General features: G+C 37.0%; 1 protein-coding gene across 1 annotated transcript in view; it reads right to left on the bottom strand.

Annotated features, from left to right (window-relative positions):
* Positions 1-10,852: 10,852 nt before the first annotated feature.
* The window catches only part of LOC129232818 (transmembrane and coiled-coil domain-containing protein 4-like), a 63,363-nt gene continuing 46,984 nt past the window's right edge, over positions 10,853-27,231 (bottom strand). The window contains exons 12-15 of the mRNA XM_054866917.1: positions 26,276-26,393; positions 21,327-21,444; positions 15,809-15,946; positions 10,853-11,245 (exon numbers count right to left, since the gene is read on the bottom strand). Coding sequence (XP_054722892.1) covers positions 10,985-11,245; positions 15,809-15,946; positions 21,327-21,444; positions 26,276-26,393 — 635 coding nt within the window. The 3' untranslated portion in view covers positions 10,853-10,984. The remainder of the gene's footprint in view (positions 11,246-15,808; positions 15,947-21,326; positions 21,445-26,275; positions 26,394-27,231) is intronic.

Here is a 27,231-nt window from a genome sequence, read left to right as displayed (position 1 = left end):
AATACTTTTTAATCACATCAACATCAGTCCACCCCTTCAACCAAAGGTCTGTCATTTAAAATTTTAGGGGAAAAGGGTCTCCCTTACTTTAAAAAACTAACGCTTTTATGTATAAGTGGGCGTGGTTTTGTGATTTTTGTATAAAATTCATCGAGTTCATGACCTCCCCCCTTGGAAATATTCAGAATAACGGGCCTATCTTTATTTTTGTTAACTCTTAACACTTTTCGATATTTCGACTTCAAATTTTATTATTTACTAGTGGTACCCGCACGGCTTTGCCCGTAATAGAAAAATTAAAAGGTCTTTTGGTTCGCCTGTACATTTACAAATAATGTAAAGTGAATTCCTCGCCAATTGGCTTGCCCATGTTACGGTTCCACATGGTTATTACTTGGTAATTTACTTGTCCATCTTATGATAATTTTGCTCGGGAAAATGTTCTTAAAATTGCAATAGAAAAAGAACAAAATCGAATTTTAGAAAAATCGCTTCGAGGTGCACAACCCCATACTACAAACTAACTTTGTGCCAAATTTCATGAAAATCGTCTGAACGGTCTAGGCGCTATGCGCGTCACAGAGATCCAGACAGAGGGACTTTCTGCTTTATTATTAGTAACTAGTGGCACCCGCACGGCTTCGCCCGTAATAGAAAAATTAAAGGTTTTTTGGTTCGCTTGTATATTTACAAATAATGTATGGTGAATTTCCTCGCCAATTGGCTTGTACCGACGTTACAGTTCCACGTTATGATCATTTCGTATCTCGCCCATTGGCTCGTGCCCATGTTACGGTTCCACGTTAAGATAATTTCGTAATTTATCAAAGTTTTTTTTCTTAAAATTGGAATAAAAAAAGAACTACATCGAATTTTCGAAAAATCGCTTCGAGGTGCACACCCCCATGCTACATACTAACATTGTGCCAAATTTCATGAAAATCGGCCGAACGGTTTAGGCGCTATGCTCGTCACAGACATCCTACGGACATCCTACAGACATCCCACAGACATCCTCCGGACAGAGAGACTTTCTGCTTTATTATTAGTAAAGATGTTTCTCCAATATGCTGTCAAATATTCTGAAAGTTTAGTAAAGCTTGACAGAAAACTCTGCGTGATAAAAGCCGAAAACCTTCAAAAAAAAAAAAAAAATGTATATTTGAAAGAAATGCTTATATCTCCGTGGGTTTTAGAGATACTTTCAAGAAAATATAAAATTAAATTCTAGATCGTTTTTTAACTTCTTTCCGAAATTAATAGCTTATTGCCAGCTATTTTTAATGAAAAATAATCAAAACCTTTTTTTTTGTTTCCTCAATTTGCTGGCGGTTCCCCAAATGAATGGTAGACTTTATTTTTATTGGAAAGTGACAGCTAGCTTTTACCTTTAGTGTAAAAAAATGACAGAGCAATTCGTCTTTTATTTCTCGAGAAATCCGTAAAAATGTGAATTTTTGAAAGTGTCTCAATACTTTTGGTCATACAGTGTACGTGCAATAGGAAAATGTCTTTGCCTTTAGTTCAGTCTAATGTTTGACAGTTTCTTAAAACAGACAAACGATGCAGCTGATTCTACATTTCTTTATTACAACCATTCTTAAAAATACATAATTAACACATAAAACATTTTTCAGAATAAATATCACACATTCTAGGAAGACATTTTACTCTCCTCCGGAAATGCCGAAGAAAGTTTCGATTGTCAAAGAAAAGGATTCTGGGCACTTTCCTTCGAGGCACGACACTTTATAGTGCGGCTCAGCATCGTTGGCGCTCGGCGAAAGAATCAAATACATCGAATTCGCAGGAAAATGGGGAGGGCCGTAAACGCGATAAGCTAATGCAAGACTTCCACAATGTACGCCTTATCTGGGAGTTCGGCGCCAGAATTCGATGGAAATTAATTTTCGTTTCTTACAGAGAAATCCGCTAACTTGTTTCATAAACATCTGATGAACGCAATCCATGCACAGGGGTGATTGCGAGTTCATCAAAAAATACCTGAAAGTTTCAAAGCGAGAATGGAGGGGGGGGGGGGGTAATCTTTGGCCCCTATTACTTAAGTGCACCTTTGCCATAGTTTTAAATAGTTCTGAGTCAAAATAGTGTGTGAACATTTAATTAAATTTTTAATGGATTACAAAGTTACTTTTGAGCTGGTGTTATACAAATTATCTTCACATTTGTCCATTTTAGGGGATAGGTGTCCGTCTTAAGGCTCTTGCAGGTATATTTGACGAGTATTATATAATAATAAAAAAAAAATTGCGGAGGTGGGAGATAAAAGCATAACAGAAAAAAAAACATAATTCCGGTATTTTCGGACATGAAAATACCGGAATACTTCCGAAAATACCGGAAATTCGGTAAAATACCGGAACACAATTACCCCTGGTTTGAGCTGGTGTTATATAAATTATCTTCACATTTGTCCATCTTAAGGGATAGGTGTCCATCTTAAGGCTCTTGCAGGTATATTTGATGAATATTATGTAATAATAATAAAAAAAAAAAATTGCGGAGGTGGGAGATAAAAGCATAACGGGGAAAAAAACATAATTCCGGTATTTTCGGACATGAAAATACCGGAATACTTCCGAAAATACCGGAAATTCGGTAAAATACCGGAACACAATCACCCCTGTTTTGAGCTGGTGTTATATAAATTATCTTCACATTTGTCCATCTTAAGGGATAGGTGTCCATCTTAAGGATCTTGCAGGTATATTTGATGAGTATTATATAATAATAAAAAAAAAAAAAAATTGCGGAGGTGGGAGATAAAAGCATAACGAAAAAAAAACATAATTCCGGTATTTTCGGATATGAAAAAATACCGGAATACTTCCGAAAATACCGGAAATTCGGTAAAATACCGGAACACAATCACCCCTGATTCGATGGAAATTAATTTTAATTTCTGATAGAGAAATCCGCTAACTCGTTTCACGAACATCTGATGAATGCAATCCATGGCATCACTTGCTTTTTCAACCCAAGGAGGAGCGCCAACAATACTGAGCTGCACTGTATCACCTGCACATGGAATGAAGTCGAAGTTATTTCTGCAGCCGTTTCGAGGGTACTCAGAACATTCGACACTACGGAAAATCTCTTCTCTAACCTCAGAATGTTCCTGTTTGAACTTTGAGTGAGCTCTGCTCCGATGAAGGGACTCCGAGCAACACCGTAACGGCCGTAGGCGGTGTTCCGTCCGTGAAATGGCGGACTGCTGCTGATTCCCACCATTTCTCAACTTTTAACTCATACATTCAACTCTGAAAACTTCCGTATCAAAATATATCTTGTGTATGGCACTTGCTTCAATTATCAAGACAACAACAACTGCTGCACACCGTGTCCGAGAAAGATATTTACCATTCTAATCAGGGCTGTTCTAAGGGATGACGGCGACTGGGCAAAAATTTTCTACGCCCCCCCCCCCAGCGAATGTTGAACCTATACTGGAAAAGTACTTTATTTTTTTCATAATTGAATATGTAATCTGAAATATACGGCTACCACATAAAATCAGAAATTAAATGTAACGAGTTAGCATTTTAACCCCTTCAGTCGGAATTATGAAATATTGGACCAAAAAATGTTGATATTTGGTACACAGTGTACTATGGTAAAGGGCATCTTATAGACAACATTTTGAGTTTGTAGGAGAAAAATCAAAAGAGTTATGGCACGTCCAATATTCCAGACTCCAATCTTCCAATATTTCATATACAAAAACGATAAAACACCGAACAAACTTCATTATAAAATGTTCTACAAACAATCATAAAACATAATATAAGCGTTTGAAACGATTAATTAAAGATTATGTTATAACTATATTTAAAAAAAATCAGGAAAAAAACCTCGACTTTCAGATGAAACTCCATGATTGGAAAAATGAGCCACTCTCTATCTCTCAATCCTTATATGTCAGTGTTGTCAAACACAAAACGAAAAATTATTTCACAGATTATAATAAGTAGAATGTAAAGAGTCAACTACAAAAAAAAAAAAAAAAAAAAAAAAAAAAAAAAAACAACTAATTAAATCAATTATTAAATGATTAGCAGCTGTTTAAAGTGTATGTCTGGTATACCGGACATCAGGTCTGAAGGGTTAAATGCTATTTTTATGGCGGGATAATATAAAAATAATAACAAATTACAATACAGCAAAAGCTCGGTTTGTGGCGCCGTCTCGTATCTTGGGCCGGGGCGATCGCCCCCTCTTCGGACGTCCCTGATTCTAATCATTAACAATAAAAATACTAACAGGTGAAATGAAATGCAATTTGCTGCAAAAGAATGAAGAAATCTTAAGATTTTTTTCTTTTTTTTGAAATTTATTTTTACAGTACTCTATCAATAACATAGCTCCGTTAAAGGCACGATGAACCTCGCTTCTGTATTCGGTTACATTCCAAATGTTTTCCAACATATGCTGTGTGAGGTTGCATCCTTTCAATTGAAACGAATCCACCAGAAACAGATTATTGACAAACTACTTCTTTAACATGAGCACTCCCCAAAAAATTTAAAAAAAAAAAGAAATCCACTGGAGTGACATCGGGTGATCAGAGAGGCCAAGGTTTCCATCTCGTCCAGGAAACGTTCATATCCATTGCTTCAGACAATCGACACCGGAAAAAAAGTTCAGAGTCCTTCATTCCTTTGCAGCAAATTGCATTTTATTTCTCCACTTGTTTTTTTTTTTTTTCATAATTAGAGCCCTGAGTGATACAAATGCATACATTAGCCCCGTTTGATGTCCGTGCATATAAATGAATAAAAATGGCAATTTTTAAAAATAAATGCAGGTTACTGCATTTTTCACGAGAATTTTATTTATTTTGAAGAGACTCTTTAGAAATGATATTAAATTAAAACAGTCAGTTTTTAACAAAAGAAAATCATATTGTGATTCATTGCAGTTAAAGTAATGAATGTGCATACACTGTAAAAAAAAAACTGTAAATTTTGAAGAAGTTATCCGTATTTTTTACAGAAAAAAACTGTTCGTAATAAAATACAGGATTTCTCTGTTTTTTTTGAATCTGTAACCGGTTATACTTTGTTTTTCTTCGAATCTTCGAAATTTCGCCCGCGTGTTTGGATTTTGGTTCTCGTGCTCGAGTTTTTGATCTTATATTTATTTAAAGCGAGTAAGTCTTAAATCGTTTGCAACTTCCATTTCATTGCATCCTAATCAATATTTTATTATTATGTTTTTTTGTCATCTGTGACAGAGGCATATTCGGAAATTTACCTTTGTATACATGCATTTCGTAGTAGTATAGTAAATATTGAAATGATTTATGAAAGTATAGTTTCATTTTTTTAATCTTCATAAATCAGCTTGAATAAATAATAAAAATACGGAAGATTTCTGTAAAATAAACGGAAGAAAACTGGCGTCCTGGCAGAGTTTTTTTCTGTAAATTTTACGGATTCTTTTTACAGTGTACCACTACATTCTGTGTAAATATTTGTTTTGGTACGTATTTATCCCCTTAGTAACAAATCAAAAAATAGAGAAGCTATTTTTTACACCTTTCTTGCCGTGAGTAAAAAAATACTTGCGCGCATTTTTACTTTTAGCTCAGGTTTAGTGCATATGTCAGGTATTTTTAGTCCATGCCTATTTTCATGATTTTTTCTGTGACCTCTAGTTATCAATGTTTAGATTGGTACAGATCTTTCTTGGACACGATGCACGATTTCAAATATTTCTGCCGGAAACACAGTCACACTCGCAAAGAGTCTGGACTCTACGAATCTCGGAATGTATGGACCCGGTCGCATATAAACAACCTTTACTCTGCTACAGACCATGTAAAAATTTGGAGACCGCTGATTGGCTACCGCGTGAAAACAGCATCCGTATTCTGTATAGCTCGTTTCGCACGCTATAATTATTGTCTCATTTCGAAACAAAACATGTCTTCTAGACATTATTCAAAGAGAGGGGGAGAATTCAAAACATTCAAACGTGAATTCATAACTTCCGAGGAACGAAACTTGTTCAATACGTTCGATGGGGAAAAACATGGCTGACACATTTGCGTCTATTGGTCAATAAGGAGTCCCAAAACTATTGTAATGTCTCTAACCATCACCACACTAGATTCTCTCTAGATTTCATTCGACTCACTTTCACTTCATTTGACTCTAGTGCGGTGGTGCTGTAACTGAGTAAAGGTTGTTTATATGCGACCCCGGTCACTGGGCTTCGAAACGACGATCTGACGGCCAGATTTCTAGAGCTTGACCACGGAGAGTTTAAACTGAAAGCGAAAACGGAACATCATTTTGTGGCAGGTAAAATCAGCGCTCGTTCTCGCTTTACCTGTACAAAATAAAGTGGTTCCGTTTCCGCTTGCAGTTCATGCGCCTTCTCTCCGTGGTCAAGCTTCCAACCCATCTGTTTATAAACAAAACACGGTGTTTATACAATACATCCTTACGATTGGAAGAATGTGTTTCTGCCGGGGGTGTCCTATGGAATGGGGTTTGGCTTGGATTTTGAGAGCATTATTTTCAGTTTTCGTTTCAGGTCCTCCTTGCTCGTTTGTTTATGAATGAACTAGCTGTGTTGCCCGGCTTTGCCCGGTCTACTTTGAAAATAAAAATTGTGTCAAGTGACGTATATTCAACAATCAGGCTTAAATAAAAGAAAAAGAAACAATCATGCAAAATTTCCCCTTCAAACAATGATGACAGATATTAAAATACTTTTAAGAAATTTTAATGAGAAAGACGAATTTAAAAAGCGTAACCATGGAAACACAAAATAAAATAAGTTTAAGAATTGAATATGAGAAAGATGGAAATAAACAATGGATTCAAAAAGCGTTACCGTGGAAACGGAAAATAAAATGGTTAAAAACTTGTATAGAGAACAGATTTTTGAACTTCATTTCATTCGCTTGTAACTTTTTTTCTAATGGAGATGGAGGACTAAACTTTCGACCATAGGTCGGGTTAGATCTGGAATAAAATCAGCTGCTCTTTTCAGTTTTGTGAAAAAGAAAACTGTGGGACAATCCCTTCATTTTTCATTGATAAGATTTAATGAAGAAAGTAGTACCTAAATTTCAACTAAGCCTAAACAAATTCGAACTAAAAATGCAAATAACTCTCGTCGTAATTAAGTTAGATCATTGAAACAAATTGCGTAGAACGCAGAAAATTCTACTCTTTTCAACGATATATAATATTACTAATTGCGAGTCATTTTTCACCCCCATATTCGGGAATTTATGTAAAAATTGGGCTTAAATTGGAATAAAAAAAAGAACTATTCGTCGAATTGTTTTCGAACTGGTCTGCAAACCTTTTCAGGACTTAAAGGAACACACTGTGAAAATTTCAGCAAAAACGGCCGGGTAGTTCTCGAGTTTTGCGAGTTCAAACACACAAACGCATTTTGGAGACTTCATTTTGTACTATGTAGAGAAGAGCATGATCAGGAAATAGCCTTCAACGATATGTTTTGACTTTTATTGTCACAGCCGAAAGATTCAGTTTGAAAGTTGGTGAATGTCGAACCATCAGAGCCAAAAAGAAAAGTGATCCGAGTGGGCAGAGTCCCGAAAAGAAAACGAAAGGAGAAAATCAAGTTCCGTTTTACAAACATTTACTTGAAAATGAACTATTTTCGCACCTCCAGCAAAAATATAAAAATACCTCTTTGAAGGTGTTTTTCAAATGGATGACACTCGCAACAAGTGGTTTTTAGATGGGAAGCGAAACTGAAAAAGTTCACCTCGATATATAATCAATGATAGATCAATAGGGAAATTTTCGATTTTTCAATTTTATTTGTATAAGATAGAGTAACATGTATGAACATCATAGGTGAAAAAATTTTTGCGATACGATAAGTAGTTTTTTTAAATTAATTTTTAAAGTTCAAGCGTTTGTGACGTCAAATGGCAAAGGAAGTGACGTCATGCGCACTTCCAATACGGGAGAAGCCGAAGGACGAGCTTCGAAGTTGACTTCAAAGACGAAACGTAAAAGGCTTTTCTCCTCGCATTCAACTCCTCGCGTTTCTGGAATATTAAACCTCTCATCCTTTCGGAACTATTCGAAAACCATCATTGATGTTACTTGAGGAAGATTATTAGATTGTGCTTTAACGAATCTGGCCTCCATAGTGTGTTCAAAAGGATTATTGAGTTTCTAAAAAACAAAAATATCAGCGCGCTCAAAAATGTCCCTAGCGAAAACAAGGGATCTTCGGCGGGAGGCAGCCCGTTCGCGCCCTGTGACGTAGGCTCGTGACGTTTCAGAAGCGCGCACTTCTGCGCGTGGATTTTTAAAAATTCATTAAAAATAAATCATGGTGTTTTAAATTCGGCTATGGTGAATTTTTTAGTTTTGAGGCTCCATTAACAATATCCAATAGTCAAAATAGGAACATTTAATAGATTGTAACTTCCCTATTATATTATTGATATACCATCTCGGACATGGGCGCCCATATGCAAAATTTCAAGGGGGGGGGGGGAGGGTCAGATATTTTCTTCACGGTTTAGCAGGATATTTTACCCACGGAAACCAATTTTTGTACAGTTATTGAAATTTGACATTTTTTAAAAAACTTATTAATGGCTGGAAAGGAAATGTTTTTACATTTTTGCAAAGAAAAAAGTACTAAAAGCAAGGAAGTTCTTATATCTGGGGGGGGGGGGGGGCTTAAGCCCCCCTTTATATGGGCGCCCATGATCTCGGATTTTATATCGATACATAATCCACGATAGCGATTAGGGTAACGGCACGAGTAACTGACAGTTTGTATTTAAATAATTGTAATTATGAAATATTGGACCAAAAATGTTGATATTTGGTACACAGTGTACTATGGTACAGGGTATCTTATAGACAACATTTCGAGTTTGTAGGAGAAAAACTAAAAGAATTATGGCACGTCCAATATTCCGGACTTGTATTTTTGAAATCAATATTTCATATACAAAAACGATAAAATACCGAACAAACTTCATTCTAAAATGTTTTACAAACAATTATAAAACATAATATAAGCGTTTGAAACGATTAATCATATATTATATTAGATCATAGATTATCATAGATTATATATATTTTAAAAAATCAGGAAAAAAATCTCGCTTTTCAGATAAAAATCCATGGTTGGAAAAATGAGCCACTCGCTATCTCTCGATCCTTATTGTTGTCAATCCCAAAACGAAAAATTATTTCACAGATTATAATAAGGAGAATGTAAAAAGTCAACTACAAAAAAAAAAAAAAAAAAAAAAATCAACTAATTAAATCAATTATTAAATTATCAGCAGCTAAAACGCATGATTACGGTTCAATCACCAGGTGTTTTCAGAGTGAATTTTATGAGCCAGTAAATATTTCAAAGGCAGTGGCGGAAGGTTATAAACAGCCACCACGAGGGCTGCCGGTGTTTCATGTTCATTTGAATTTAATTAGGTTTTAGATCTAAAAATAAAGAACTTTTGCACATTTTGAAGAGAAAGGGGGAATGGGGTAGTTTCCTTCAGTCAAAAGTACAACTTTTAGTCATTGAAATGGATAGAATGAGAGAAAAAAAAAAAAAAAAAAACATGGACCCGGATGATTGGGGATGGGACCCCTTTGATTTTCCCCAACAGTTTTTCTTTAATTAATTTTTTTAATCTGTCCGATTTTTCCAAACAAGGCGTGGTCTTGATGACGTCAGAAATGATGCAATTTGGCGCCTCTTTCTACTACGTTTCCACGTTATGATAATCAAGCAGCGAATTAAAAATTGCGCTCTACGCTTGCTATCAACCCTATCGTTGCCAATACACGTGAGTAAAGATGCGAATTAAATATTGTGCTCTTCTGAATGGCAACATTGAATGGCATTTCGTCATTTGTGATGTCACACGACAGAAGTGTGAACAATGAAAGCGCTCCGATTTAAGTAATTTTTTAAAAATATTAAACTTAGTCAAATTATTTAAAAAATGCTCAGATCCTAATTTTTACATCAATATTTCATAAGCAAAAACGATAAAATACCAAACAAACTTCATTATAAAATGGTCTACAAACAATTATAAAACATAAAATAAGCGTTTGAAACGATTCATTAAAATTATATATTTTTTAAAAAATCAGGGAAAAATCCCCGCTTTTCAGATGAAAATCCATGGTTGGAAAAATGAGCCACTCTCTATCTCTCAATCCTTATATGTCAGTGTTGTCAATCATACTGTTTCACGATCGATTACATGGGAAGGCTAAAATCCGGTTTGAAGGCGGAAATGGACGTATTTATCAGTTTATAGGGCTGTTAGTTGGTTTGTTTCAGATGTGCACTTCGGTCTCTATTATTTAGCCTTAGTTTTGTAAAAATGAAAATTTGCTCACAGCAGCATTTTTTAAATCTAAAGTATATTCGATCCGTATTCTCACGGCAAAAATGAATTTATTTATTTATTCACAACACAGTTTTGAGCTTACCATTTCGCTTTTACCTTCCTGAACGAAATGAAAATGTTTTCTTTTCTTTTTGTTGTTTCCATGGTAACTATTTTTGTTTCCCACTATTTTACTTTTGAGAATGCAATAAATGAATAAGGCACTAGTGACATCATAAAACGCGTGCATCAGAATCCCATCGTTATTTTCCCTTCTCCCCTGCCAGATTCATTCAGATGGAATCGTCTTTACTTGGCAGATTGCCAAATTACATACAATTCGTGGTCAAACTGTATAACGAAAAATTATTTCACAGATTATAATAAGCAGAATGTAAAGAGTCAACTACAAAAAGAATCAACTAATTAAATCAATTATTAAATGATTAGCAGCTGTTTAAAGTGGTTGTCCGGTATACCGGACACCAGGTCTGAAAGGGTTAATGGGTAAACCGGCAGAAACACATTCCTCTCTTGCACACAAATTGCGTTTTATTTAAAAAAAAACACAGATGGGGACGATAATGAACCTTCTCACTGGACTTCCTCTTCCCACGCGGTCCAGTCCCAAGATCCGGGGGCCAGGAGCTCGGTGGAGCTCCGCTCCCCTTGTGGGGCAGGGCGGGGGGAGCGCCTCCCGTCCGGCGTCGTCCATCCGGGTGAGCCGGACCGGCTCAGTCCACTGTCCAGGGACTGGGACCGGTCCCTCGGGAGGCCGGGGGCCGGACAGTCCGGCACTTCGAAGGAGCTCCTCCTCAGGTCGCCCTCGGACCTGGACCTGGGCTTCTGCCGGTGCTAGAGGGAGAGAGAAAGAGAGAGTCCATTTCACAGTAAGGCATAACCTCGATTCAACGATCGTCAAGGGACTGGGAAAAGTGATCGTTTCATCGAGGATATCGTTAATGCCCTGGTTTCCTAGAAGCGAAATCACCGAGCTTTGGCGTCGCTACTCGGCGTGACGCTGAAATCAATGTCGAGTGATTCCGGCGTGGCCAGTCACGACGTCGATTTAGCTCGGGCGCGCATGCGCAGAAGAATTAAGTTTTCTTCTCGGCGAGAAGCGACGCCGAAGGTCGGTGATTCGCTCTTAGAAAACCAATGCTTAAGTCGAGGAACATAGACATTCAATGCAGTCAAATCTGGGATAGGGAAATGTATTGTTACACATTATGTAAATAGTAATTGTTTTCATGATTAATTTGTAGTAATCTGGCTAAATTTGGCGTTGGTCCCATTATTTTTCATCTAAAATTATCTCAGTAAACGTAACCTGTAAATAGTTTCTTGTAATGTACATACAACCCCCTAAACATTCGACTGAAGTATACGGTCCCCCGTCTCTGATTGATAAGATTCGTGAATGAATAAAAAGAAACTATGAGAAATTGGTAGAACGCAGTAGAATCAAAGAATTGTCGAAACTTCTCTAGATTTATAAATAGCCGGGCGTCGGGTGAACGAAAGGAGAGCGTCGGTTTGCTTTCTAACTGTGGAGTCTCGTTTTCAGCCGTTGCGCAGTAAACTGCATTAGCCTTTGCGCTACGTTTTTGCGTATATGTTTTTTAATGGAGATCATTTCCTCGAATATAAGTTAGGAGGCCTGGGGTCAGTATAAAAAGTTAAATTTTGTATTTTTTGACTCATTTTTGTTTTTACTTCAAATATTCAATATCTTAACTCTGCATCTGATTTTGAACATTTTTGCAATTGGAAGCACGTATCTAGGACTAACGTTGGCGAAAATAGAGCTCTTGCAGGTTAACACTAGAAAGACTGAAATTTCCTGTATACCTAGAAAGACTGAAGGGGCTAGTGTGGCCCCTACCCATTTTTGGGTGAATTGTTTTAAAAACTCTACTTGAGTCAGTCCACATACCCCGATGCACCTTCTTATACGACTAAATAAAACTTAGTACCTAAAGTATTTTTAGTTTTTCTGTCTATACTCGCCAAAAGGTAGAATTAGTTTATCTTTCTAAGAGAAATAAATGGCTACCGTTTGGCTGGTAAGCAATCGGTACTGTTTATAGCTTTTGGACATTCAACCGGCTGCATAAAGAGGAAGGTATAGGTTACACTTGAGTGAAGAGCATTTTTTTAAGCTACAACAGTTAAGAAAAAGCAAAAAAAAAAAAAAAAAAACTTTTTAAATTGCGAAATAGCTTTGGGGCCATTGTGGCCCCTCCCGTCTTTCTAGGCATAAGAGTCAATATTTAAAGTACTATAAGGCGAATCATTAAATGCTTAAGGAGAATCAGTACCCTAAATACTTTCAAAAATTCGATTTTTTGATTTTTATATATTTTGAAACTCCATTTCAATACCTTTTTAACGATACAAACATCTTAAACGTGCTCACATTAGAAGTAAGTTAAAATAAGCTTTAAAAAATGTAAAACCTATTTTGATGAGGTTTCCCCTTTAAATTGCAATATCTCGAAATGGTATTTTTTAAACTAAATGTTCCTTTTTCTCAGAAACTAAATCGTGTTAGGCTTTGAAATTTTTACCACCTATTTCCATACATCTAACTGCATATACTGAAGTAAACTTTTTCTCATATTCGAATTTTTTTTTTTTATAGAGCTGATTTTGTGTGGCAAAATGGTATTTTTTGAAACAAATACAGTGACTTACACATTAGAATTTTTTACAAAAAAAACTAAGCTTCCTTTCTGTAAAATGTTACTTCAGTACAGAGAACAGAGTCTACTTGAGGTACGGAAAAAAATTCATACTTGTATCTTTAATAGATTTTCAGAAAAAGGTACATAAACCTGTGCAAACTAACATTGACGGTATACAGGGTACTGACTATCCTTAAACAAGCATTAAAATAGTGTCATATAATGAAAGGTCAGAAAGTTCCATTAAGCTCCGTTAGATATTAATCGAGTTATTGAGCAACTAAATTACGGCCACACAGGCCCCTCCGTCTTTCTAGTGTTAAAACGGGACACCTGTATATAAATCGTGATTGATGCTCATAGTTTACCATTCGGAAAAATTCATTCATTCGGCAAAATTGAAAATTCCGCTCTTCCACAAATTTTAGTTCGAGGTTCCCCGTCCAAGACTACACTCTCTTGAACGTCATTGGGAATGCAAATTGAGATTTTAACGAATTTTAAACCGGAGCCCCCCGCTTGAGATGGACGTAGGTCGAACATGACAATTTGCATAAAAGCTGTACAGCGACTATGCCCAATCTGGCCCGTTGCGTTGGTCACCCCCCCCCCCAAAAATAGTGCACATGTGATCACTTAACCCCTTAACAATCGAATAATTATCAAGAAATCAGTCATAAAAGTGTCTATTTTTTATTTAAGAAAATTATATAAAAATAAGTGTATGAACAACATGTGCGTTCAATTTTTCATTTTCAATATTTTTTGGATTGAAATTTAAAAAAAAATTTAAAATTTTATGAAAAGTCAACAAGCAAGCGGCGAAAATTTAAGAAATACGTCATTTGAATATTAAAAAATAATTTTATTAATCTTTTGTGTAATATAAGTAAAGAAGTAAATTTTTCTTGTGTGGTAAATTTAAATGCATGAGATACAGAGGCCAACGTCACAATGTGGACAGTAGTACCAAAACTCTTTCCTGCATCTCAGCAATTACATTTAAAAACCGCAATTACGTTTAAATGGACTAGTGCTGCCATCTAGTGTATAAAAAGAGAAATAAAATGTATCCGGGCAAAAGAAATGAATTGATTTTAATCGTTTCGTCTCGTTAATATTGCACATCCCAGCACGGCAATATCACGGGCGCGAGAAATGAAGATCAAAATCCCAGCCCGGCATATTCACGGGAGCGAGAGGGACGGGGTTAAAAAGATAAATCATACAAAAACTTAAATGCTGCGCTATATTAATGCAAAATACACCCAACAGTGTCAATGACGTAGACAATGTATTTGACCCATTTCATTGATTTTGCTCAAAGTTAATAAAATCCACAAAATAAAGCTTCATGAAACTTTCACTTCTTACGTACGGTAAACGCTCACTTATCCGGACCTTATTAAACCGGAATTCACTTTATCCGGAGAGCCATTTAGATAGACCTACATACTGCATAAATAAAAAGCTACCTAGCGCAGTAAAGTATTTCCACAGGCCGTATTTTGTATTTTTCTTTCATGCAGTTTTATATTTCCTCCTCTTGAATTCAAAATACAATTTATACTAAGATAAATAAATACCTTTCTGCTGAACAGTAAAGTAAGAAAAACAACGTTAAAAAAAGCACAAATTTGCCAATTACAGCAGACACGTGTTTCGGCGTTATAGGGAACGCCTTTTTTAATGCAAAAAGTAATGAGCTGATGGACGAAAAGACATCCGACAAAAGCTAAATAAGCTGCAATTGGCAAATTTGTGCTTTTTTTAACGTTATTTTCTTACTTTACAATTTATACTATCTACACCATATAATTGGGGCAAACCTGGCAGTATTGGAAAGGCTACGCAGACCCTAATCACAGCATGACGACGCTGCCGGGTTAGGTTTGCCCTGGCAAAAGTGTGTTCACGTGCCTCAGTTCAATTTATGTTTTATGTACTTCGAAATCAAAAGACAAGTTATTTCTGATTTAAACTAACGGAGGGCTTGAAGTATAAAAATTTTCTCAGTCTCCCCACTCGAACTACAGTGAAACACCGTTTATACGTTTCACTTTTATACGCTTTTATCAATTATACGTTTCATAAATTGGTATCTACAGGGTCTAATGCGCATTAACATATACCTATTATTCGTTTTTTCATTTATACGCTTTTTTCATAGTCCCCTCAAAAACGTATTGTTACAAATCCTGTAAATAGTAATTATTGTAGTAACGTAACCTGTAAATAGTTTCCCGTAATGAATATACAACCCCTTAACATATGGCTAAAGTATACGACCCCCCTATTTCCTTTTTGTTCATTGATAAAATTTGATAACGGTCTACTATTTTCCAGAAGCGTTTGGAATATTTGAGAGATTTCTTTCGGTGTGTATATAAACCGTTACGCTGGATAAAAAGTTCAGTCTCGATCGAGAATTTGTACTGAGAGTGTATTAGCTCTGTTTATAGCGAGGCATTTCGCTGTGTTGTTTTCGTATTTGGAAGTAAATACGTGTGTAAACGTTGAGTTTACGGTGTTGAGTGATATTTGCTTAATTGCTGATGAATAATTTAGCAGATGTTGACGCTCTTTCCTGTACATAGTGTAAATAAATTTCCTGTATTTTTTTTAATCAAGAACTGTGTCTTCATTTCAAGAAAATGGAAGTCGCACCGAATCCGTTACAGTATAAACGGTGTTTCACTGTATTTGGACGCGCATGCACACAAGCAGTTACCTTGTTTCCGCCAGCAGGGGGCGCTGCAGAGCGGGACTTGCGCAGTCCCTCTCCGTCCCGCGCCTCGTCCGTCGTCCTCACCCCGACGGCCCTCAGGATCGTGTCCATCTTGTTCGAGTAGTCCATGTGACCAGACACCTGACGAATCAGAGAACGCATCTCACAGATTAAAGCAAAACACACATAATATGCATAATAAATTAAAATCCGATTTCTCAAATGAGAAATGCTAACACTCATATGTGTATTTGTCATTCTAACTTCTCTAGAACTGTTGCGATTTAAGGTACGAACTGATAAATTTTACATAATCTGATAAATTTTACAATAACCAAATGATTTTAATTAACGGAACTACTTTGATATCCCCCCCCCAAATCGGAAATTTGGCGACTTTTTTTGTTTTTGTTGATACAAAACTTTTAAAAAAACTCAAAAAATGGTACAAAATACATAAAAATACTAAATTTGGCAACAGTAAAAACCTAAAAGCTGAAAAAACCTAAATTGGCAACACCAAAATAAGGAACAGCAACCCTAAGAAGTCCGTAGGGAATGCCAGATTTGGCGCGTAATTTTTGGGGGTGTATATCAAAGTTATACCTAATTAACATATTAAGGTTATGTATCTACTTAGCAGAGTTAACTTTGAACTATGAAGATGAAAAGGCGAAGCTATTATTAGCGAAACTTTATTCCAACTTACTAGATGATCGCCATTGTAAAACTTCAAAAACCTACTTAGTGTTGCCACACAATAATAAAGAAATATATATAAACAATAATACAACTTTAACACGAACCAGATTTCGAAAATATACCAGTCAAACATGCATTAAAAGTTTAACGGAAATATATAAGAAACATTCTAAGATATCATGCAGGCGAAACGCACCTAAGAAAAAATCACGCTTTCGTAGCAAAATGAACAAAAAAGTGAAAAATAATCTTTGGATGATAGTAGTTGACCAATCACGTAATTTTAATGTAATACAAAAAAGCGTGGGGGGCTGTCTATTTACGTTTTTGCTTGGACAACAAATGGAAGAAATCCAAGACAACTGATAAGAAGCCCCGCCCCCCCCCCGCCTTTTTTTATTACATTAAAATTAAGTGATTGGTCAACTACTATCACCCAAAGATTATCTTTCACTTTTTTGTTCATTTTGCTACGAAAGCGTGTTTTTTTAGTTTTTTAAACTATTATTTTATTTTGCTGTTTTTTAGTCTTATGTTGGAGAATTATCAGGCGACGAAATTATTTATAAAACAAGGGCACCCCAATGGGAAGCTACTGAGTCATCGATGTAGTTTGCGGAAATCATATCTATATTACTTTGAAAATTTGAGATGCATTTGAATAAAAGTTTTGTTCAACAATGGTCTGATCAGCAATGAATTTCCCAATTGAAGGCTCACCTAAATTTTGGCATGAAATTAGTTAAAAACAATTCTATTTCATGTTCTAGTTACCTCGGAACATTGGAACACATTTTGTCTGATGCAGAAAAATGAAAGGTTTTTGTAGATATTTTTAAATCATTTTTGCGAGCATTTTTAAATGTATTTTTTTTTTATTTTTCCTTTTTCACATTGTTGGATTTATGCCAAAATATTGATTAAAATTGGAGGAAACTGACAATTAAAAGAGTTCATTAATTAATTCTATTAGAGAATATTGCATTGTCATCGGGTCTGAGGTCGCGCGCAAAATTACATACAGGTGAAGCTAATAAAAGCGTGTTAAAAATACTTAAACAGCTGCTGTCAACATGAATCTCTATTGGAGAAAGTTCACGCATTTTTGCGCTAACTTGAAAAGTTTTCGGCGTATGGTAATAAATAAGGTATCAAATTGTTCAGAATTAAATCATGCATAACATATATTTTTTCCAGAAAGTCGAAAATTTTGAAGGTTAAAGGTCCTTAGACACCTTGAAATCACGTCTATATAGGGAGATAGGTCGACGCATCAGCGGAAGTTGAGCCATTTTGGATCGGATTTTTTTATTGTTGTACTGCTAGGGTTACCGCAGCATAGTTTCGGGTTTCGCCAAATTTGCCGAAAATAATATTTTATTTAATAAACAATTCACGTGTGCCGCTAATAATCACTCGCTGTGAACAATCACCAAACGCGATCACTCGCCAGAAAAGGCAGCCACGCAAACATGCGCTCTGGTCCAAAATGGCTGATGCGCCGGCTCGTATATATAGGGGCCTCCGCTTACGTCTTTGGCTCATTTCGAAGGAGCCAAAGACGCCAACATATGTCCCTTATAACATCTGAGGCGTTTTTTTGAGCAATCACGATTGCTTATTGTTCTCACTTGACTGTTTTGATGTGCTATCATTTTATTTTCCCGCCAGCACCCTCTGCAGCATCGCCGTCGACCGGCTCCTCATGATGCTGCTCCTCTAGCGAAAGCCGTCTCCAGGTTGTATCCCTATGCTACACACACGCGCATACATACACAACTACACACACGCACACGCGCGCACACACGAATACATACACCTACACATACACAAACACACTCAAACACATACATACACACGCATACATACAGACACCTACACATACACCTACACACTACTACCCACACACTCATGCCTACACATAACTACCCACACACTCATCACACTCATGCCTACACACAGACACAAACACATATGTCTGCACACAGACACAAACACATATGCCTACACACACATACACATTCTCCACCACACACATACACTCATACACATACCTCCCCACACACTTATACCTGCACAGACACAAACACACATGCCTACACACACATACACATACCCCCTACACACAAAACACACATACCCCTCACACACATATAAACACACATACCCCTCACACACACATAAACACACATACCCCTCACACACATATAAACACACATACCCCTCACACACACATAAACACACATACCCCCCACACACACATAAACACACATGCCTACATACACACACACACTCCCACCACACACAATCACTCATACACACAACTACCCACACACTCATACCTGCACACAGACACAAACACACGTCTACACACACATACACATACCCCTCACACACACATAAACACATACACCCCCACACACATAAACACACATGCCTACATACACACACACTCGTGATCGCGAAAAACATAATTTGAATTCAAGAGGTCAAATTTCAAATTTGTGCAGGGTTTTCTACTATCTGAAGGTTTTAACTCTGAAAGATTGAACTCGCAATGAATAGCTGTAGCATTGAAACTTTTCTATTTATCAAAATGAGCTGCATTATAATAATATTCCATTAACTCCACTCCAGCGCTACCTTTTGGTCAAAAACCTAACTAAATTAAAATACTTGATCATTAAAAACGGAACCCCCCCGTGTTTCTAACCAACAAACCACATCTGTTATTGTAAATACTTCAATAGTTACTAAGTGGTAACATAGTGGACCATACACGAATAATAAGAGTAGACCGAGCTTTCCCAGACTTGCTGATGAAAAAATGGGTTCATGGATACATCATGTGACGGGTGGGAGGCTTGGCGAAAACTTTGGCAGCAGGGTTGCTAGATGGCAGGATTATCTATAGTTTGGCACTCGACATGTATTTTAAGACGTAATGTGTTTTCGTTATAATTTTTTTTTTTCCAGGTGCAGTGATTGAACTGTTTTTCTTTTAGTTATGCATTATTTTGACATGAGTAATTAGTTTTTGATCACAGTTTTCACTAACTTTTATTTCATTTGGAACTGCTACGTCAGTGTTGGGGTGAACGTAATGGCGTAAACGTTTTGCGTTAACGCAAAAATGTACTAATCGGCATCTTAAATTGAAATTGTGGGTAAAAATCTTACCGTTTGCCGATTCTTTTCGGGCGCTTGCATCTTTAATTGCTTAGAGCGTTATTGAAGTTGACTAAAGAAAATGCGCAGTACTATCTAAACGAAAAACTCACTATATTAACAAATTATTGACAACTAAGAATAACAAATTTACAAATCGGACTCCATAAAAGATCATCTTCCGTGTTCCATCAATTCTATTTATTTTATTTCTGTTGCTAGGATATCCACCAGTCACATGGTTTGATTTATGAGCAGCAAAAGGGTTGCCAAAGCTCGGTCTATTCTTATCATTAGTATATGTATAGACGTTGTCCTTTTCAGCAAGCAATGAATTAAATAGACTCACCACACAAAATGTGAACTAGTCATAATGAAAATGGTCTTAGCTAACAGTATAGGGGGGATCGGAAAGTAATGTCGTTTTTTTAAACAAATACACTTTCAATAGTTTCTATCTTTGAACAAGGATGTAATTGCCCTCGTAATCTACAATCTTTAGCACTGTAGTGCACCTATTTTCGATACTGAACAGATAGAAATTTTCGATAAAAATACCTGGAGTTGTCATTGCGAATACCGTACAAATGTTTAAGCTTTTTTGTCACAGACAGATCGGAATAAAGAGAAATCGGAAGGTGCAATGTCGGGTGAGTATAAAGCCGCCCACCCAGTGAGATCTCGCATCATCTTGTTTCGGGATGACGCCCTTTTCAACCGGCAATTGCACCATTCCATTTCCCTTTTTCCCTATCACTACAAAAGCACTTTCTATGAGACTCACCTGCCTTGCGTTTCAGATCCCATTTCCAGAAGTTTTGCTACAAAAACCAATCGACTTTTATCTCTGCGGGATTAGAAATTGGCGTACTGGATAGCAAAAGGCTGTTGATAACGAGGGTTGATTAACGAGGGCAATAGGGAAGTTTTCGATTTTTCAATTTTATTTTTATATGATAGAGCAACATGTATGAACAACATAGGCGAAAAAACTTTTGCGATACGATAAGTAGTTTTTTTTTAAATTTAATTTTTAAAGTTCAAGCGCTTGTGACGTCAAATGGCACAGGAAGTGACGTCATGCGCCCTTCCGCCGCGGGAGAAGCCGAAGGACGTGCAGTTGGCTTCGAAGACGAAACGTAAGGCTTACCTCCTCGCGTTTCTGGAACATTAAACCTCTCATCCTCTCGGAAATATTCGAATACCATCATTGATGTTACTTGAGGAAGATTATTAGATTGTGCTTTAACGAATATGGCCTCCATAGCGTGTTCAAAAGGATTATTGAATTTCTAAAACATAAAAATATCAGCGCGCTCAAAATGTCCGTAGCGAAAACAAGGGATCTTCGGCGGAAGGCTGCCCATGAGTGCCCTGTGACGTCAGCTCGTGACGTTTCAGAAGAGCGCACTCTTGCGCGTGGATTTTTAAAAATTCATTAAAAATCAACCACGGTGTTTTAAAATTCGGCGACGGTGAATTTTTAAGTTTTGAGGGTCAATTAACAATATCCAATAGTCAAAATAGGAACATTTAATAGGTTGCAACTTCCCTATTGAAATTTTATTTTTTTTGTTTGAAAAGAACGACATTGCTTTCCGGTCCCCTTAGCAACTGAAAGGTGTTGAGTACTGTTGAGTTGAGTACTGACCACGCTGCTGAGATCGACGTTGCACATCCGGCGGTCCGTCCACTCAATCGGCTGCAATCCGGCGATCTTCAGGGTGGCCGAAGACGTCCGGTACAGGAAGTTGAGGAGCCAGTCGCCCCTGCAACACGAATAGGGAAGTTTTCGATTTTTCAATTTTATTTTTATATGATAGAGTAACATGTATGAACATCATAGGTGAAAAAATTTTTGCGATACGATGAGTAGTTTTTTTTAAATTAATTTTTAAAGTTCAAGCGCTTGTGACGTCAAATGGCATAAGAAGTGACGTCATGAGATCTTCCGATAGGGGAGAAGCGAAGGTCACGCATTCGGCTTCGAAGACGAAACGTAAAAGGCTTTCTCCTCGCATTTAACTCCTCGCGTTGCTGGAACATTAAACCTCTCATCCTCTCGGAAATATCCGAATATTATCATTGATGTTACTTGAGGAAGATTACTTAGATTCTGCTTTAACGAATCCGGCCTCCATAGTGTGTTCAAAAGGATGATTGCAGCTGCGGAATCCAGGGGCGGACTGGGTCCCGCAAGAGGGCGTCAACCTTGGCCTCCGAAGGGCGCAAAAAAAGTGCGAAAAGTAAGAAAAAAAGGTGCAGTAAAAAAATAAATAAATAAAATAAAAAAAAGAAAGGGGGAAAAAAACGATGGTGCACAAATTTACGAGTTCAAAAAAAAAAAAGGGGGGGGGGAAGGAAAGTCGCACTGGTTTGTGAGGACAAAAAACAAAATAAAACAAAATAAAAAAAAATGAATTTGAATTTTGTCATCTTAAATTCAAATCATGTTTTTCGCAATCACGAGTGTGTGTGTATATGTAAGCGTGTGTGTTTGCGTGTGGGGGGTATGTGTGTGTGTGTGTGTAGGCATGTGTGTTTGTGTCTGTGTGCAGGCATGAGTGTGTGGGTAGTTGTGTGTATGTGAGTGTGTTTGTGTGTGTATGTGTTTGTGTATGTGTGTAGGTGTATGTATGTGTGTGTAGGTGTATATATGTATGTGTGTGTAGGTGCGTGTATGTATGCGTGTAAGTGTAGGATATTGACGAAACCTGGAGACGGTTTTCGCTAGAAGTGCAGCATCGTGAGGACCCGGTCGACGGTGATGCTGCGGAGGGTGGCGGTGGGAAAAATGATAGGAACGTCAAAAACAGTCAAATGAAAGCAATAAGCAATCGTGATTGCTCAATAAATAAAAATAAATTAAAAAATTACCTTTTTTTAAATAAAAAAGGTGTTCAAGCTTGAGGGCGCATCGGCCCGCGAGCCGATTGTCCGGCCGCCAAGTCCACCCCGGACGGGATCGACTCACAGTTTTTAACCCTTCAGTGGGCGCTCGTATCCGACAGAGAAAAACCACCCACAAGTCATTTCGGTTTATAGCGTTACGGAACGTCCACACTTTCCCCTCCCTTAGATCTACTTTCACAGGATGGCGACAGGAATTGTGAAAAACATTTCCCTGATTAAGTTCACCAAGTTTCCCTGATTTAAGTTGCCAATGATCGTGGTTTCCTGTCTCTTTGCCCAACTTGAAATGAGAGGAGCAAGCACAGATCTTAACCCACAGATCCTAACCTGGGAACGACACGAATAGTGTAATAGAAAAAAATAAATAGGTAGGTCTTGAAAGAAACATTTTCCCCACGGAAGATGATTTGCTCAAGCGGATTTCGAGATATAAGGTCAGTACCTTATGCCTAAGACATAAGGTATAATCAACATTAAAAAAAAGCGTGGAATTTGAAGACCAGGCGAGAAATGGAAGGTACAGTCGACTCCCGCTACAACGCGATTCAAGTTACGCGAAATGGCTATAACGCCAGTTTTTCACGGGAAACGAATTTAAGAGCAAACGCAAATTCCTCGCTCGTATCACGAAAATATTTGGAAAGGGTCCTGGTGTTAAGTATAGGCGTCGTTGTTGATTACTAAATGAGCCGCTCAGAAGCCAATGCGGTCAAGTCCATTTTTTGATATTTTCTGATTTTTGGAAATTTTGATGAAATAAATAATAATCTTCTTAGTTATTAAAGGATTTACTCGTTGGTTACTTTTTTCTAGGTTAGACAGCCCTTTTTTGAACCCTCCAAGAATAACACCAAAGGACCAAGATCTCAGTTTTTTGAATATTTTATTAGACTTAACTCCCAACATGTTGGTGTTTGCAAAAAATATTTAAGTTCAAACAGAATTTTGACGAGGATGATACCTTTCATGTAATTGATATTAAAAAATAAATAAATAAATAAAATACAAAAATAGGTAGGCCAGTAAATTTTAAAAATATAACTCAACCTATATTATATCCTAACGGCAGAACATTTTCAAAAGAAACAAAAAAAGACGTCATATGTTTATTAAAGTATATACCTCCAATTAAACACGACTTTTACAAGACATTAAGGACAACTGGAGATCAAGATTTACATTTGAATACCTCGGAAGATGATGTTTGTTATGATGAATACTCGTAAACATAAAACATATGACAATAAATGTTATTTTATTAATTTTACCTAAATTTCTTGTCGTTTTCAGCTGCCAAAAGGTATAAGTCCTAAAATTTTTAAGATGCTGTCATTATTTCAATAAATACTTACGTTTTTATTAACACATCCTGTACATATCTTGTTTTTTTGCAGAGTTTATACCTTGAAAAAAAGACTTTATACACTTTTCTAATTAAATTAATAAACCAAGAATTTTAAAAACTAATGTATCAAAAAACATTCATTTTCTCAATTTTTGAGTTTTGGACTTAACCGCATTGGCTTCTGAGCGGCTCAAATATTAAATCCATGAATGTACTTTCATCCTTTTATTAGCATCACTGACTATACAAGTTCCCACACCGCACTAGTTCAGTTATATCGCTTGATTTGTATTTACAAATAACCACAACATTTTTCATAATTCGAATTTATTTATCGCATCTACTGTGCAACTGTTATAGTGAAGCGCTTTATTATTTCTATACATTGTACGTACCGTACTGTTTTATTTTATGTCTCTCTCACCTCCTGTGCATCGTAACAGTATTTTATGTTGAATAATGAGAAAATTCAGCTCACATTATGTAAGGAACGGTAATACATACTTGCCAACCTTCGAAGGAAAAAAAAAACAGGAGATTTTACTAGAGGTATATAGGTGATTCACCATCGACATATCCTCGCTACAGAATTATTAAATTATGCTTTTAAGTAACGTGAATACTAAATTTAAAGTGAAATGGGGATTAGTTGCAGATCTAAGCAAATTGGTAGCAGCAAGAAAAATATACTGCAATGGAAAAAACTAAATAATAAGGAGTGAATTTGCTTAAAGTTTCGTACATTCTCCAGTCTCTACCAGAAAAGTAGCTACAAAATGTAATTACTAAAACCCGACAGAAAAAAGGAAATCAATATATAATGAAAATACAATATAAAATAAGTAGGTATAGGGTAGCACATGTTAAAATAACTTCAAACGTTAAAAATAATTGAAATAATTTCAGGATGCAAAAGGATTGAAATCCGCTGCCATTTTCGGCAAAGCACGTGCTTCGTTGAACATGCAATGTGGAAAGCGTCTAAAAAATTAATTTTTACTAAAAGAATTGGAAAAATTCTTATTCCCTGACATTGGTAGACTAGAAAAGGGCGCCATCTATTGAGAAGAAAGTGAAATTTTTGACGATTGACTGAAAAGACTGCAAAAAGGGGATAAAATCGTAAAAAAACGGGAAATCGGGAGATGGAAGCAAAAAACGGGAGTCTCCCGTAAAAAAACAGTAGAGTTGGCAAGTAGTGTAATATATAGTTGAGAAATGGTGTGAAACAGTTTGAGTGGTGTTTAAAAATGGTTAAAATAATTAGGTACGTTAATAAAGAATCCGTATTACATACCCTTTTCCACAAAGCGAAATTTCGACTTACGCGAAAGGTCTTGGAACGCATCCCTCGCGTAAGTCGAGACTCGACTGTACCACGCGATTTTCCCGTTATAAAGACACACAAGTACAGTGCGGCCGTAGCGAGTAGGTTTCCGTCAATCAAGCATGACGTAGGCAGAAAGGAGACCATCACTTTAAAAGAGATAAAGCAGAAGGAAGGACGGATGTCACATTTCAGCGATGTAGATGCATTTCTGTTTGACAAGAGGAAATAATCTTCCACAGCTTTCATTTTTCGACGCCATCATTTAATACTGGGCGGTCATTCCAAGCTCGTCAGCTTGCGAGATCGAGATTCTCGCTCACGTGATCGGGTGTGACGTAGAAATGTCGCAAAGTAGCATTCTAATCTACTCGAACTTATCTTGCGGCTAGGTTCGAGTAGATTAGAATGCTACTTTGCGACATTTCTACATCACAACCAATCACGTGAGCGAGAATCTCGATCTCGCAAGCTGACGAGCTTGGAATGACCGCGCTGATTAAGATTGCAGCCTACTGCTTGAGCCTCATTTTTAATACCATTAAAACGAAATATTCGATTCAGCGAAAAGAATACTCGGTCCCGTTTCAATTGTTGAATTCGACTATAAAGAGTAACATCTAGTCATGGAGTGTCCCTTTGACACGCTATGCAGGTGGATGATCGTGGCGGTGAAATCGGGCGGAACCTCCCATTCCTCACCAAGTCTAAACATTTGGCGCATGGCCTAACATTTCGGCAGATTTTAAGACCTTGTACTGTCGTGGAAAGAAAAAGAGCAGTCACCGCAGAAATGAGTGTTGAGATATTTTAAGAAACGCGTTTTGGATTTAATACTTTCAGTTGTAGTGAAAATGCTGAAAGGTTTGCGCTTTATTTTCAGAGGAAACCGAACGAGCGAGCTTGAGCAAAAGTGCAAAGAAACGAAAAACAATAGCGGGTACACTTCCCATGGTCAATAGGGGCATGAGGGCAAATCATTCTTTCGTCAAAAAACTGTTTCCACGGTACTCACCGGCAGTATCCGTTGACGATGCGTCCGCTGACGACGCGGGAAAGCTCCCTCCAGTGGCGGGGGGCGGCGGACACGGGGGCCCCCAGCAGCACGGCGTCCTCCACGATGCCTGCCGAACCTGAAACACGCAATCCCCAATCAATCATTTGTGACGTCATAAAGACTACGCCTTCTTTTCAAAATCGGGCATTTTAAAAAATAACTGTTGGGAAAAATGAAAGTATGTTCCGGGTCCATGCTATTTTTTTTTACTCATTCTATTCATTTCAGTGACTAAAGTAGCACTTTTGACTAAAGGAAACACCCCATTAACCGCCAAAATGCATCATTTGTGACGTCATCAAGACCACGCCTTGTTTTCAAAATCGGACATTTTAAAAAAAAGTATTAAAAAATAACTGTTGGGGAAAATGAAAGTATGTTCCGGGTCCATGCTATTTTTTTTTACTCATTCTATCAATTTCAGTGACTAAAAGTAGCAATTTTGACTAAACTACCCCATTAACGATTTAAATTGTATTGTTCGGATCCATCGTCATAGCAACGCCATCCATGTGTTGCCGTCAGGTAGCGTTGTTTGCGTACCGGCGGGGGATCACTTTTAGAAGCAAAGATGATAGGCATTTAGTATTGTTACAAATTCTGTAAATAGTAATTATTGCAGTAACGTAACCTGTAAATAGTTTCCCGTCATGAATATACAACCCCTATACATTCGGCTGAAGTATACGATTCCCTATTTCTTTTTTTTTTGTTCATTGATAAAATTTGATAACGGTCTACTATTTTCGAGAAGCGTTTGGAATCTTGTGGAATATTTGAGAGTTCTCTTTCGGTGTGTATAAAAAGCGTTATGCATGATAAAGAGTTTCAGTTTCGATTGAGAATTTGTACTGAGAGTGTACTATCTCTGTTTATTGCGAGGCATTTCGCTGTGTTGTTTTCGTATTTGGAAG

Source organism: Uloborus diversus, unplaced genomic scaffold (assembly GCF_026930045.1).
Source record: "Uloborus diversus isolate 005 unplaced genomic scaffold, Udiv.v.3.1 scaffold_14, whole genome shotgun sequence".
Taxonomy (NCBI): Eukaryota; Metazoa; Arthropoda; class Arachnida; order Araneae; family Uloboridae; genus Uloborus; species Uloborus diversus.
This window is presented reverse-complemented; position numbering and strand designations above follow the sequence as displayed.